The sequence below is a fragment of the Hipposideros armiger genome, unplaced genomic scaffold (assembly GCF_001890085.2).
Source record: "Hipposideros armiger isolate ML-2016 unplaced genomic scaffold, ASM189008v1 scaffold_781, whole genome shotgun sequence".
Lineage (NCBI taxonomy): Eukaryota > Metazoa > Chordata > Mammalia > Chiroptera > Hipposideridae > Hipposideros > Hipposideros armiger.
Genome location: NW_017732131.1, coordinates 442,782 through 458,674, shown reverse-complemented (window position 1 = coordinate 458,674; position 15,893 = coordinate 442,782). Strand labels below are relative to the sequence as shown.

The 15,893-nt window shown below is 44.4% G+C and overlaps 1 protein-coding gene across 5 annotated transcripts in view; it reads right to left on the bottom strand.

The window, feature by feature from the left end:
• The window catches only part of SCN3B (sodium voltage-gated channel beta subunit 3), a 27,810-nt gene that overhangs the window by 9,002 nt on the left and 2,915 nt on the right, over positions 1–15,893 (bottom strand). For all 5 annotated transcript variants that reach the window (XM_019628312.1, XM_019628315.1, XM_019628316.1 and 2 more), the window contains 3 exons: positions 10,004–10,167; positions 7,456–7,681; positions 2,423–2,561 (listed from right to left, as the gene is read on the bottom strand). In XM_019628312.1, coding sequence (XP_019483857.1) covers positions 2,423–2,561; positions 7,456–7,681; positions 10,004–10,167 — 529 coding nt within the window. The remainder of the gene's footprint in view (positions 1–2,422; positions 2,562–7,455; positions 7,682–10,003; positions 10,168–15,893) is intronic.

Here is a 15,893-nt window from a genome sequence, read left to right as displayed (position 1 = left end):
CCTCTGGCATCCCAAGCCAGCTCTTAACCAACGCGCCACTTGACCGGCCCTCTTTGAATTCTTTATCAGACAAATTACTTATCACTGTTTCCTTAAGGTTTTTCTGGGAATTTTTCTTATTCCTTCCTTTGAGATTTATTCTGTCTTTTCATTTTATTTGACTTTCTATGTATGTTTATATGAATTAGACAAAATAGCTATCTCTCCAAGTCTTGAAAAGGTGGCATTATGTAGAAATGACCTCTGTGTAGGCTATGTGTGCCAGGTGATTTTGGCAAGCCATTGGGAGCTAAGAGGGTGCTTAAAGTGTCTGGGGCACTGGCCTACCAAACCAGAGGGCTCTGGGAGGGGAAGCCAGGTGCATGTAGTAATATGGTGTTGCTACTTGCTTCTTTTGTTTGGGACCAAAATGGGATTACGTGATGTATCCAAGTATGCACTGCAGCAGCTTTGCAGGTACACCAGAGCACCTGGGTAGAGCTCCTGCCCACCCTATAGAGATGCAGGGAAACCTAAACAATGGTGTTCACAGGCACCTCGATCCCCAGAGAATTCCTGTAGTCCCTACAGAGCTCCTGTGGCTCCCCCGCCTTCTCTATACAGTCTCTCTGTAGTTTGTTTACAGAAAGTGGTCTTATGCAGAAGCAGCCTCTTTCTAGGCGTTCTGTGCCAGGTGGCTTTTGGAAGCCAGTTGGAGCCAGGCAGGGCTTATGCAGCCTGAGGTATCAGGTTGCTGGGCTGGAGTGAGTCCCCAAAGGAAAGCCACATACTTGTGGTGAGGCCCTATTGTTCCTGCTTGCTGCCTTTGTCCAGAGGCAAAGGGGTTGTCCTGGCTGGGAATGCTGCGGTGATCTTGCAGGCAGGCCAAAGCACCCAGTTACTGCCCATCCAAAGGAAGTGGAGGGGAGCATAAACAACAGTGCCCACTCACTGTCTCCTCTGGCCCAGGGGTTCCTACATCACCCAGAGGGCTTCTGTAGTTTCTGAACCTGCTCTATTTTGTCTCTTTCTCTTGTGTGTTATTCAGATGCTGTTCTTTCAGCCCTCAGTTGTCTCACAGGAGTAACTGCTCTCTCTATATGCGTATATTTGTGTATGTTCATGGGAGGAGTCCAGTTCAGTGTCCTCCTGCACTGCCTTCTCTATATAGCTACCTTGCACCTCTCGACTGTATTTTTCATTTCCAATCTTTTTTATTTATATTCAAATCTGTCTATTCTTTTTTCTTATCAACTTACCCTACTTTTATGCTTTTGGTCCCTTTTTATTGTTTTAACTCTTTTAAACAAACTTATTTTCTATATTCTTTTAGGTCCTTCTTGTGTCTAAAGTTCCTGGTATTTAATCCTGCCATTTGTTATATCTCTTGCTCATGCTGCATTGATTTCCTGGGGGGTGGGGGGTCTCAGTTCCAACTCTGTTTCTTGTGCAGGCCCCACTGTAGGCACTTTCTGCCCAAGTATAAAAATTTCCTGTCCAAATGTGGGCACTTTCTGTCCAAGCACTAAAATCCAAGCACCTGAGTCACCAGGAATGATAACCTCTCCCAGCACAGCAATTTTTTCTATCTTCATACCTGGTCAGATTGTAATTTTTTTTCTCCTCTAAGAGCATACATATCATGCAAATGACGCTTTATTTTATCAAACATTTCTAGGTGGTAATAGCCTAGGTTTTATAGGTTATTCCTCAATGATGTTGCTACTTTTGTAAATCTGTGAGGGTTCTTTTCTAGTGTTCCTGTCTCCCAAATGACAGGAACAGCGTGGTCTCTTAAACCCTCAGACCCTGTCATTTCTCACATGTGCACTTATCCCTCAGTGAGTAGGACCTTGGAAAAACTGGCCAAGGTATGGTCCAGACCCTGAAGAATGAGAGCCTCTACTCAGGGTATTTAATCACTGCCAAGCTCCAAGGGAAGAACCTGTTGCTTGGAGCTAATAAAGGACAGTGCCCAGGTTGCCTGATGCACTCCAGGGTGTATAGCAAACAGCTGTGACAGAAAAAGCATGGACATTAGAAATGGAGAGCCTAAATCCCAGCCTCCCTTCTCATTATCTGTGTGGCCTCAGCAAAAAAGCCCCTGAATTTCTGTGAGCCTGTTCCAGCATTTATAAAATGGTGATAATAATGCTAATTGCATGGGATTGTGGTGGCAGCTGATGGGCTTTATATTAGTGGTTAAGAGTATAGCCCAAGATTAGCAGGCTTCAATTGAAGCCTTGCTTTCTCTCTTATAATGGCCGTAGGCATACTCTCTCAGGCTCAGTTTTCTAATCTGTCAAATGGATATATTGATGCTGACACCTCAAATGTTGCTGTGAGGAAAATGGAGGATTATATAAATTGCTGAGCATCTCATCTGTGAGAACAAGCACTTTGAGGATGCTAGCTATCATTATTTTGGCATCTTTGGACTTACGCATTTTCTTGGGCTGCCTCTTCAGCTTTTGAGACCTTCCTGTAGCAATAGATCATCTCAATGAGCAGCCACAAGGTGAGGAAGACCAGGAGGATGTACATCATGATTTCTGAGACGACAGAGGTGAAGTCCTCTCCAGCTGCAAGGGGGAGAATGACGCTCAGAATGTGCATGTCCAACAAACCCAGAGCTGTCATTGGGGTTAGGGTTATATGAGGCCTATTTTTGAAGTATGGCTTAAATATGCACTGGGTCTAAAGGAACTCAAGAAGATATCAAAAGAATTTAATATCCTCTGACTGTCTTGTCTGTCAGCTTTCTCAGTGACTTGGAGGGAGGGGTGAGGGAGAATGATGGATGGTAGAAGAAGTAGAGCAGTGAATGGAATCCTGGAGTCAAGTGATTCTATATATTTATATATATAGTGAGGTCCCAATTTTGCTACTTACTGGTGTGTGAATAGTCATCTCCCTTATTTGAGACTCAGTTTCTTAATTTGCAAAGTGAGGATAATAATTTACACCATTACATTACCTAATGTATTTAAGAATATCTTGTGGGCTATAAAAGTCTACACACATATAAGGAATATGTCTTCGCTCAACCTCTTATGTCCTCTGAGCTTAGGATGGCGGAGGGTGGTATCTCTAGGAAAAAAGCATCAGAAAACATGCACAGGGCCGGCTCAGTCAGCCCGCCCAGTGATATGTGCATGTTCTCTACAAGTCTGGATTAGAAATGAGGACTTTCCCAGCTCATAGACCCAAACAGAAATGAGTATTGAAGGACTCCATGTATTAATCAGACTGTCCTCAGAGTGCTACTTCTGAAACACAGATCTGATCCTACCATTTCTCTGTTTAAAACCTTTCAGTGTTTCATCCTGACCCCAGAATAATGCCCAGTCTCTATTAATATGGCATGCAAAGCCGTGTGTAATCCAGCCTCTCTCACTTCATTTCCATTCGATTGGCCAGCAAAACTTCTCTTCTTATACACATCGTGATCTTTTGGAATCTGTGGACATTTCTTTTTCCTCTTCCCTCTTCCTAGATTGTTTCTCACATTCTACTTCTACCTCTGTCCCAACAGTCCCTCCTGCTTTTCAGTCTCCTGTTCATTTTTTTTTTTTTAAGATTTTTATTGGGGAACTAGGGGAAGGGAAACAGACAAGAAACTGTCTTTTTGTTCTTCAGTCTAGTTGTGGAGGACGTTGCTTCACTGGCCCAAATTGGCACCATCATTGCGCTCTTCCCCGGGTGAGGCAGATCAGTCGCTGGCTTCTGGGCGGCCGCTCACAGTGGCTTGAGGGCCCCTCACGCTGGCTGCTGGCTACACATGGTAGCCCATGGCAACCCACTGCCGCAGGGGCTGCAGCCTACACCATTGCCGGCAACTCATGGCAACCCAGCTTCAGGTTGAACCGTTGTTCAGCATCTTAGCTGTGGAGGACAGTGTCACTGGCCCTCATATGTGGGATCCGAACCGGGGCCCTCTGGCATCCCAAGCCAGCTCTTAACCAACGCGCCACTCGGCTGGCCCTCGTGTTCATTCTTCTAGACTCCACTGAAGCCCCCTCCTGTGTAAAACCTCCCTCAACTTCTCATCCAGTTATTCACATCTTTCTCCATGCACTTTTTTCATCCCTCCCTTATAACACTTCTCAGATTGTATTGTGATGTTTATCTCTCTTCTCTACTGACTGTGTGCTTACTGAGAACGTATCTTATTTATTTCTGAATTATCAGCCTGTTTTCTAATCCTAGACTATATGAAGTACCCGTAAGTATTTGTTGAATGAATGAATATAAATAAATATTGATCTTCTTTGTTTCGTGACCAAACAAGAATGAGAATTAAAATACGATTCATGGCAAATGTGGGAAGGACTGTTGCAGCCGCCTCTCTCCTTGCCAGCTCCCACCAGCAAATTAGATTCATGGTCCTTGGTTATTAATAGGGCCCGAATCATCCTCAAGTCCTTGCTCATTAAAAGCATAGCACGGCCAGCCGTGACCTTCAACTCAGAGAAGCAGTTTAAGGGCTCCAGGGTCATTCAGGTTTCTTAACTGGACCTGGAGGTCAGAGACACAGCCTGAGGTACAGGAGAATGCCATACACAACAAATGTCTTCTCAGGGGCTTGCTATGGCCGATTGGTGATGTGCTCAGCTTAAAGCATGCTCTCTCTTTTTAAAGGCAGTAACTCAGAAGTAGTACCACAGAAAGCTGTCCTCGGTATTTTTAGTCACCTCTAGGTGAAGGGGCCTGAGGTTTCTGTCTTAGAGCCAGGAGGTGGGAGCCTAAGCCAAAATAAGTCCAACTTGAACAAAGAGAGCCAGGGGGGATTTCCTGGGACCCCAGGAAGGAAGCAGCGGTAGGGTGTGTCTTGCTAAACTATGTAGCTTTGAACAATATGAGAGCAGTGAGCATCTGGAGGTGGGTGGAGGGCTGCCAAGGGGAGAAAAAGAAAGATGAAGTGTCAGGGAGTAGGATGGTGGGGGAAGGAAAAGATGCAGTGGAAACAGCTAGTCTGATAAGCAAAAGATCTGGACTGTAGTCCTGCTTCTGGTGCCAATTTGCTTCATATCTCTAGGCAAGCCCCTCGCTCTTACAGAGCTCTAGTCTCCCAGCCACAAAATGAGAGGCACCCTCCAATCATCTGAGAAACATTTTAACTTCCATATGCCAGACTGCACCCCGACCTACTGAACTTGCATTTGTAAGAATCATACAGAAACATCTATACTGAAGGAAAGCCCCTGAGATGATTCTGATGCTGCTCTTTATTCAGAACCCCTGGATTAACGGGAGCCAACATTCTTTCCTGCCCCGACATCCTGAGAAGCACTGTGGCTCTAACAAACGTTATCTTCCTTCTGTTTCGACCCAAGCCTCGCTCTGGTGCCTAGCAGGCAGACCGACTCAACTTTGCCACACTTTTTACTGGCTGGAGGAGGGTCTCTGGAGGCAAAAGCCTGAAGAGAGCCAAAGAGGTGGAGACAGTCGCCTTCCTGGTATCTGGCAGTCACTCTCAGTTCCTGAGAGTGAACAGTAGAGGGCGCCAGGCTCCCTTTCCCCCACGGAGGACCAGCGTGTAAACAGAAGAGGAAAATGGAACTTCAGGACGGAAAAATACCTAAGAGAGCTTCCAGTCCAATCCCTTCACTTTACACAGGAAGAGACGGGCTGGGAGAGGGGAAGTGGCTCATCAGGTCTAGATTCAAGTGGCCTGAGGGTCCTTCTGCAATTTCAGAATTGACCTACCTTCTGTTTCAGTCATGTTCAAATCATGCCACCTCTTACTCTGTTGTTTGCTCTCAAGTTTGCTTCATAAATTTTATCACAGAACATGATAAAAATAAATAAACTTGTGTCCTGGAAGCCAGGATTCCCAGGATCCTTTTCTAGGAAGAGGCCTATCTTCAATTTGACCTCTTCTTCCTTTGATGCTTCCATACATTTTACCTGTTCATCAGCATGCATCTTGCTGCAGCAAGAAATGCTAAGAATATGCTGGAAATAGACTGTCTGAGAAGACTAAGTCAAATGGAATCATAATTTAACCTGGGTGAGAAAATACAAAGGGAGACGTACCTTCTGATACACGAAGGCACATTTACATGGAGCTAGGAGCCACAGTTCCCTGAGTCCATTGAAAGCAGAACAAGCACAGTGTATGAAAACACTCTAAGTTCGCCCTCAAATTTCTGGCCTTGATTGTAACAGAAATGTTTGAGTCAGATTGGTGAAAGGACTCCCCGCCCTAACAAGGAACTATCTGTGGGAAATCTGAAGATCTTAAAATAAAAATTCAAAAGCTATCAACATTTCCCCTTCTCTCAATTGAGATGAGGTTATGTAATAAGAGATGCCACAAATGGGGAAGGGGAGCCTTTCAGGTTGAGGAAGCCAGGTTTAGTGTACTTCATAGTGAGGTGGGGTTTTTTCCATGTTTCTTTCTCCTAGGTTGTTTCACATAACTGGAAGTTATCCTGCTTTAGTGGTCAACTCAAAGCAGACATCTGTATTTTCTTTCTTTCTTTCTTTTTTTTTAACACCCTGAATCCCTTCTGTTTGGGTTCTCTTGAATATTTTCCTGGTTCCATTCTCTTGTTCATGCTAGTTACTCTCTTCCCTAATTTTATAACACTTACCCCCCTACACACCTCTCTTGATCACTTATGTTTGTGTTCTATTCCCTATCCTTATTCCGTTTTTACCACTTAGCTTTGCTCTCTGGTGGATATTGATGGTTCTGTTTCCCCTTTCCCTTATGTCATAAGCATTTTAGGCTATATACATGTTCACTGCTAAATATGTAGGACCATGCTGATGGTTATGTGAACAGTAGATCAAGGTCATGACTAACTCAATAATACGTGTGGATATAGACACGCATGTGAATAGGGATTGCTTGTGTGATTATTAAGGAGGAAGATAAAAGACAAAACTGTCAAACTTTGGTGGAGAGCAGTTGTTCTCAAAGTGTGGTCCCAGCAGCAGCAGCACCTCCTAACAATTTGCTAACCATGCAAACTCCCAGCCTCCACCTATGGAATCAGAAAGGCTATGTTTTAAAAAGACATGCATGGGGTTTTGAGGCTTGCTGAAGTTTCAGCACCACTGATTTAGAGGTATGTATGACTTGCAGAGCAATAGATTTCTCTGAGCCCACTGAGTCAGGGCTTCAACACAGGCCAGAAAAGAAAGTGTAGCTGATTTGGCACTGTAGGCTTCACGGAGGCTGTCCTCCTTCTTTAGGGATGAGAGTAGAGGGACCAGGAAGGAGTCATTCTATTATCATCTTCAAGCCTTTCTGCTTTAAGCAAAGGCATAGAGAGGCAAGCTGGTTGGGCAGTTTACAAGAAGCTGACCACTAAAGGAAGACAAATCAACGGTGACATTTTTAGCTATCACCACTCCAAAATACATGGGGTTTTGCACTCTACAATCGTCTCACTTGTGTGGAAACACACTGTTCTCCCTCCCCCAAGCGCGAGGCACCCTAGAGACCCTGTGCCCCAATCTCACCCTCCTCGGTGACTCGGAGGGGGATTAGCCGTGTGGTCTTCACAAAGGGGCGATGTGCCTCAAACTCAAACTCCCGGGACACATTGCAGGTATAGAGGCCGGAGTCATTCAGGGTGACGTTGAGCACAGTGATGGACACATCCTGCAAGTCCTTGCTTCCATTCCACTGCAGGCGTCCCTGGAAGGGGCTCTCCACCTCTTGGTGACCATTCCGATACTCATAGATCTGCAGGTAGAGAAGCAGAGGGTAGGGCCACAGAGGAGATAGGGCAGGAGAGCTGAGATAAGGAAAAGGCAGAGAAAGGAATAGAGCTGTGTAAGCACAGGGAGGAAAGGGGACAACGTTACAGGAGCTCCAGAATGGGGGGTGGGGGGTGGGATGAGGAGTCTCAGAGGAAGGAGTGGGGAGAGCAAAGACAGGGAAAGACGGGCAACAGCAAACAGGTATCAGGACGTACAGACACAGCAAGGAAAGAGAGCAAAAGAAGGTGAGTGAAGCATACAACAGACCAGGAGGGAGAAATTGAGAGAAAGAAAGGAACTAGAAAGAATAAGAGAAAGTGTAAGATATGTCATGGGGGCAGCCAGTGAGAAAACAAGGTGTAGAGACCAACAGAGGCAGTTTCGTCAGTCATGAAGACATCAGAAAGCCCTGGCCTCAAACTTGACACTCTGAGCTGATCCACACTGAAAGATGTGGGCAGTCTGGGCCAGGCCACAGGAGGGGGATCCAGGATGCTAAAATGTCACAGATGAGCAGACGGCTACCAACTGATATGCACACATTAGGTCTTTTGCTTTGGGCTGTATTATAATGGCAATCTGGTCTCTCAAATTCTTTTCTCAAACACTTCCACCTTCTGACACACCTATTTTTTTCTGTGCTTGTGGCTATTTACATTAACAGGTGAATTACTAGAAATTAAATAAAGTTTAAAATTCAGTTACCTAGTCACACTAGCCACATTTCAAGTGCTTACTAGCCACATGTGGCTCGTGATTACTGTACTGGATAAAAGGAATATGGAATATTTTCATCTTCACAAAATTTCTATTAGCATTACTCTGTACATCCAGCACAAGTTTTAAAGTGTCTTTTCCCCCTTCTGAGCCTCCTTCTCCTCACTTTGGGCACGCCTGGAAGCAGATTAGGCAGCTGACACATAACCAGGTCTGAGTCCCATGGGGGTCTTTGCATCTTGCCAAGACATCAAGGCTCCTGAAATCTGGGGACTGGCCCCAGTCATGGCCAGCCCTGAGCCAAGCATTGGGAAGTCTAGGGGTCCCACTCCTGGCACCTGATGGGAGCAAACCTACATCAAATGGTACATATAGCCTAGAGTTAGAAATCAGTTCAACTTTAGGAAAGTTAGACAAAAAAGCAAGTGAATCTCAATTTCACCCTGCTGTTGTCTCCATTAAAAGTCCTGTGTTGGAGACACTTGACTCCAGGAATGTGAGCGCGGTCATGCAGTAAAACGGGCTTTGTATCTGCTGCCAGACAACCTGGTTCAAATCTAAGCTCTCTTACTACCTTAACTTCTTAGAGCCCCAATTGCCTCTCTAGCAAACACTTACATAATCCTTCCTATATCTTAGAACTATTCTAAATAGATTAAAAATCAAAGCTCACGATTCTTGCTAACAACTCTATGATGTAGCTATGGTTTACATCCCCATTTTAGAGATGAGTAAACTGAGTCAGAGAGAGGCTAAGAAAGTTGTCTAAGGACATACAGAGCTAATAAGTTGTGGAGTTAAGAATCAAACCCAGGCATCTTGTCTCCAGAGACAGGGAAAGTACAAATAATGGCAATCCCCAAGGTAGTATTCAAAGTACATAACAACAATTTTGGCACTGGCACCAATCAATCAGAACTCACATTGGCCATGGCACAGGGGCAGAGTCTTGGAGGCTCCCTGCTCTGTCAGGCACCAATCCTTTAGTTTCTTGATCATGGGGAGGGTTGTGGGTTTCCAGTGGGGAGGATGGTGGTGGGGCCACTTGGGAGGTTTGGCACAGCAAGTATCCATTATACAACTGTTTAAATATTTTACCCACTGATATGGCTATACTTGGTATACCAGTTGAATATCAGCCTTAGTCATGCCTATCATTCTTATTTCACTGGGATTGTGAGAGTTAAATGAGCTAACCTATGCTATGTTATATATTGATGCGTAGTGTGATTTCAATTTTTCTACTAATTTAATCCATCCTCTAGGATGGTTTGGAGGTTAAATGAAAGCCCTTGCAAAGTGCCAACTCAGGTGGCTAGCACACAGTAGGCTTTAAATACTATTTCTTTCTCTGCCTTCCCCTGCTTGTAGCCAGGAATGTTTGCAGCTGGCTAAGTGCCCTTCCTTTCACAGAGGGTGGGATAAACTAAGGCTGTCAGTTATCTGCTGAGTTGCTGTCGGTGCTTTGAAGAGAAAGAGCCACTGCTTGTCAGATCATCATTCTCCAGACTCTCAGGAGCCAGGCACACAACACAGAGGCCAGCAGAAAAAAAAAAAAAAAGAGGCCAGAGTCAGCAGTCAGACGTACAAGGAAATCTTTACCGCCCTCGGGCCTGTAGAACCACTCCACCACGGTGGAGGCCTCCACCTCCTCCCTCTTCATGCAGGAGATGCAGCGCAGTTTCATAGGGTTGCCCTGAACGGCCTCTGTCTCCGAGGGCACTTCCACACACACAGGGAAGCAGACCCTAACTGGAGAGAGGCCGGGTGACAGGGAGGGAGCAGAAGGTGTTGGGGAGGGGTACCAGGAGAGAGGCATTGGAGGACAAGGAGAAAAAGAGAAGAGACAGAGAAGGAAAGATCATGAGACAAATTTTAAAACAGCATGTACGTGTATATATACCTTCACCTGCGCTCCCCAAGTATACATGCTCACAGCAGGCAAGCAGCGGGGCCTAAGAGGCATGGGTGACCCCGAAGTGACTGAGCGCCATCACTGAAGCAGTGAGGATGTGATACAGCACATACCTGAGCCCTTCCCAAAAGACGTCGAGTCTAGGTGGGAGACAGGGCATGCATGCACCCATCCATTGACCATCCATGCACCCTTTCATTCAACCATCATCACCAAAATCCACTCTGTGCCAGGCCTGATGCTAGGCTGAGATAAAAAGGTGAAACAAAATATTAACCATGCCCTAAAGACATGTATAATCTAGCAGGGAACACATACTCCTAAGTGTCGTGAAACCAGTCCACAGTGAGTGACATACTAATGACTGCTCTGTTCCTAGAGGAGAGGCAATTATTTCTGGTTGGGTTGGGGAAAGAGGACGAGAAGGATGGCGAAGGCTTGAGGTAGAAAGGTGGAGAGGACCCATGGTGTGAAGACCTCTGTGTGTCCTTCACACTATGAAAGGTCAAATGTTTTAAAGCCATGGAGAGATGTAATTATACATGTGTTTTAAGAAAAATGTAGGTAATTCTGATGCATGGTTGCAGAGGGGGCAGCAGTGAGGAAAACGGTGAACTGACCATTAGGCTGGAGCAGTGCTTTACACAGAGAAGTAGACAGAAACAATTTTAAAAATCTTGGGAGAAGTCAAACTGGGGACACCTTGCATAGCACACAGAAGTCTACACTTCTACTTCCTGCCCTCTAGAAACTCATGGCCCATTTAAAGGCAAGTACATCAAACTGCAAATTCAGAATGGGTCAAAAGGGAGACATGGCTGCCAACAAAGCGAGTGCAAATGTGGGCCTCATGCACAGATGTCCAATGTGCAGAATGAGGGAGAAACAGTTCCTCTGCACTGTTCAGAGTAAATATAGACCATTATGATCAGTTCAGGGTGTCAAATTTTACAAAAGGAAGTTGTTCAGTGAGTGCATGCCCAGAGGGGAGCAAGATGGAGAAGGTCTGGGGTCAAAGTCTGGTGAGAAACAAATGGGGGGACTAGGGGTGCTTAGCTTGGACACAGAACTTATCTGCCTTCGAATATTTGAAGGCTGGCCTGTGGAAGAGAAAATAGATTCTGTCCAAAAGTTACAAAAAGTTAAGTTTAGCTCAATTAAGAAAAAAAGAATCTTCTGGTGCTGAAGCTGTTCAAATATGCAAAAAACTATCTGGTAAGAGAGTTTACACTCCATTTCATGGTAGATTCAAAAGTGAGGTGACCACCAAGGATTCATGTATCAGGACCCATTTTCAGAATATGATGAGTTAGAAGTCTTGTTTATAGGCCTGGTTTTAAAAAAAAGAAAGAAAGAAAAAAGGAGGCGTGGTCTGTGCCAAAGTTTGGGAGCAGATAGAGATGTAGAGAGTGTGTACTCATATTTAATGAGATGTGGTAAAGAGGAATTGGTTCAATTACGATGACTTCAAAAGCCCAAGAGGAAAATTTACCAAGGGATGTACAGTGAAAACTATAGAGGCAGGACGAAGATGGTATTTGGCAATTAAAGGCCTGGGCTTGATATACTATTTGCCCTCTCTGAGACTCATTTATTCGTTAATAAAAAGCTGAAAATGATATCTATCTAATAGATTGTTATGAAAATTCTATGGAATAATTTATAGAAATATCACTTGTTAATGTTATTTTAAAATAACAACGAATTTGTTCGCTACTCAGCATATATACTGAGTGCTTACTGTGTGCCAGGTACTGAGGATACAACGGAACAACACAGAAACCATCCCTGTTCTCACTGATCCCATATTCCAGTGGAGGGAAAGATAAAATACGCAACATTAAATTGTAACGAGTGCTATGAGGAAAAAGAAACAAAAACAAAGTAAAGGAGATAGAGAGTGCAGGGGATTGTCAGATACACCCTCACTGAGAAGGGGACAGTCAGCAAGCACTGAAGAACAGAAATGAGGGAGCAAGTTATATGAATACCTGTGTGAGGGTGTGCCAAACAGAGGAAAGAACAACTGAAGGGTCCTAGTGTGGGAGTGTGTCTATTGAGAGCAAAGAGCACAGAAAGTATGGGGAGCAAAGTGAGGATAAAAGGAGACAAAGTAGGAGACAGAAGCCAGGGCTGTATCACGGCTGTTCTTGTAGGCCATGATTAGAACTTCGGTGTTTGCTTCGAGTGACATGGGAAGCACTGGAGGGTTCTGAGTGGAAGGATGACATGACCTGATTCATATAAAATTACATGGTCTAACTGTTATGTTGAGAATAAACTCAACATGAGGAGATGAGGAAGGACAAGCAAAAAGAACAGTTAAGAGGATGGTATAAGTCAAGGGAATTGTAATAGATATGTATGATATTGAGGGGGGGGAGTGGGGCAGTGGATTGGGGGAGGGGAGTTGTCACTTAGTGAGAGGTAAAAAATAAAACTATCGCACTGTTTTGTACACCTGAAACTAGTAAAAAAAAAAAAAAAAGAGGATGGTATAGTGATCAGACTGAGAGGTGTTCAGTGGCTTTGCTTGGATGAAGGCAGGAATGGAGCTGTTGGGGTTTGAAAAGGAATAATTTGCTGGATTAACACCCTTGAATAGGTGAGAGGTGATGTGCTCTAGTGAACAAGAAGGTGAGTTGGTCTTTAACAGGAGCACAGTTAGTTCATTTATAGTTAAAGGAGGGAGGGCAGAATATGTGGAGTCAGGATGGTGAATGTATTAATAGCATGACAGCCTCTCTTTTTCCTGAATTGCCCCTGAGATAATAATAATCCAAGGTATCATCAGAGAGCAAGCCCCACGGGTCCCCTTCTCTTGGCCAAAGTCCAGTTTCAAGGCATAGGAACTCTGCTCATGAGGTCCTGGGTAGTATATTGCAAAATGGCCTCAAAGTCCTCTCACCCTGTTTGCTTGAGAGGTGAAGTCTGTTTCTCTACCCCATGAGTCTCCCGTACATTACTGCCTCTCCTTCTATGAATTCCGCTACATAACCAAGAAAAGGCGATACATATGGTAGGTGTTCAACCCATATTGCTGACTATAAATAATAAACTGGAATAATCTTGAGCAAATCATTGGACCTTTGGTCTCCTCTTCAATTTCCATAGTAATAATGAGGAAACTTTTGAGAATGAGGAATATGATATATTACTGATGATTATGTTTAACTAAGAAATAGCATCAATCTATTACGAGGTGGATAGTAATGTATGTTGAACTAACTCCTCTAATAACCCCCAATTTTTCACTTCTTTGGGCGTTGCTATATTGCCCCTCATGAACTTGCTCTAGAACAGGCATCGACAAACTTTTTTTTTTTTTTTAAGATTTTTATTGGGGAATTGGGGGGATAGGAACAGTGCTGGGGAATTGGGGGAAAGGGAATAGACAAGTTGCTGTCGTTTTGTTCCTCAGTCTAGTTGTTGAGGACGTTGCTTCACTGGCCCAAGTTGGCACCATCATTGCGCTCTTCCCAGGGGAGGCAGATCGGTCGCCGGCTTCTGGACGACCGCTCACTGCAGCTGCTGGCCGCTCACGCTGGCTGCTGGCTACACACAGTAGCCCATGGCAACCCACTGACACAGGGGCTGCAGCCTACACTGTCGCTGCACTCCAGGTTGAGCTGTTGATCAGCATCTTAGCTGTGGAGGGCAGTGTCACTGGCCCTCATATGTGGGATCCGAACCGGGGCCCTCTGGCGTCTCAAGCCAGTTCTTAACAATCGCGCCACTCGGCCGGCCCCAACAAACTTTTGAGACAGGAGAGCTGCCAGGGGTCAGCAAATTATGGCTCACGAGCCACATGCGGCTCTTTGGGTACGTACATGTAGCTCTGAAGTAATATTGAAAATGAAAATAAAACTATCATAGTTCCATTTATAAAATTTTTAAAGGATATTATTCACATAATGGTGATTATGTAAAAATATATTTATGGCTCTCGAATAATTTTTAAATTGTTGTGAGGGACAGGATTGGCTCTTCCAGGGGTCGACAAGCTTTTGAGACGGAATGTACCCAAAGAGCTGCATGTGGCTCGCGAGCCGCAGTTTGCCGACCCCTGCTCTAGAATGTTCTCCTTTGCACTAAGATAATAAAGGCTTTGATTAGAATGTAAATACTTTCCCAAAGGGGTAATAAACGAAGTTATTTGGAGATGTTAACATCTTGTAATGACTGTCATATTAGCCGGTCAGTTAGCGGAACCTTGAAAGAATAGGATGCCAGATGGGCCACTGGAGGAAGAGAGGAAAACATTCGCCAACAGCAGACCTCTGGGAGAGTAGACATGGAAAGGAAGACTAAAGAAGGCACCAAGACCTGAAGGATGATGAGACCCTAGAAAAGGCAATGGCATGAGGAAGGGGAGCAAGCGTGCTCAGAAAAGAGATGAGAGGATAGATGTCCACCTGGCAATCCTACATAGCAGCACATGTGTTCCTAAGAAGTCCTAGAACAAGCAGTGAAAGACTCAAATCAGGAGATGAGAATTCTCTAGCAAGTCATTTCCCCTCCCTGAGTTCATGTTCCCCTCTCTAACGAGAAATAATACTACGTCTCCTGACTACCTCGTAGGATTGATATGGAGACCAAGAAAGTAATGGATTGAAAATTGCTTTGTAAACTATAAAGCACCAGTCAAGCGTAGGGATTATTGTTATTATTATTATTTGCATAATTAAAGGAAATAAGGGAAGTTTTTCAATATACACAAAATATCTTTGGAAAAGATTCTTTGTATTCATATTTGCATCAAGTGAAAAATCAACTTGGGAAGGGAGAGTGTATCTAAGCTAAGTGCTTTCCAATACTGAAATTACATGCAAATAAAATGAAATTGAATTTGCGAAGCGAGGCCCTTTCTCTTACATTTTAATGACCAGGTTTCCTGAGCCCCCCTCTTTCCCTTCTGCATCTTTCCAGTTTTGTGAACCAGTGTTCAGGTTACGAATAAGCTGAATGTGCAAGGATGGGTGAAATGTGTAATTTGAAATTTCTTCAAAAGGCTTTTTTGGGGGCAGTCGGGGGAAGACAGGCACTCTGCCAATTTTATCAATATTCTGTAACTATTTCCCTACCATTCAGTGGTGGAGCTGAAAGGGATATTAGCTATCATCTGCACCAACTTCCAAACTTTACATATGAGAAACCAGATACTCTAAAGGTTGTTATGTAGCAAGCTAGTGGCAGAGCTAAAACTCCAATCTAAGCTTTGTAAGACCTAGTCCAATGTCCTTGGTCTATAGTATGCTTTACCCAACCACTGGAATTCAGGCAGGAACCCTAAAAATTTAGATTAGGGTTTGGAAAGAAAGGCTTTACAAAATCTCACTCAACCCATCTCTACCACTTTGTCTCCCATGCTTTACCCACATTCTTTCTTATCCAGCCAGGCTAGTCTTAGCTTTCCTTCATGTACCTAGTCTTAGTCTCCCCTGAGAAAATCGCAGCCTTAAATCTTCAAGGAAGGGCTGGCCGAGTGGCGCATTGGTTAAGAGCTGGCTTGGGACGCCAGAGGGCCCTGGTTCGGATCCCACATATGTGGGCCAGTGACACT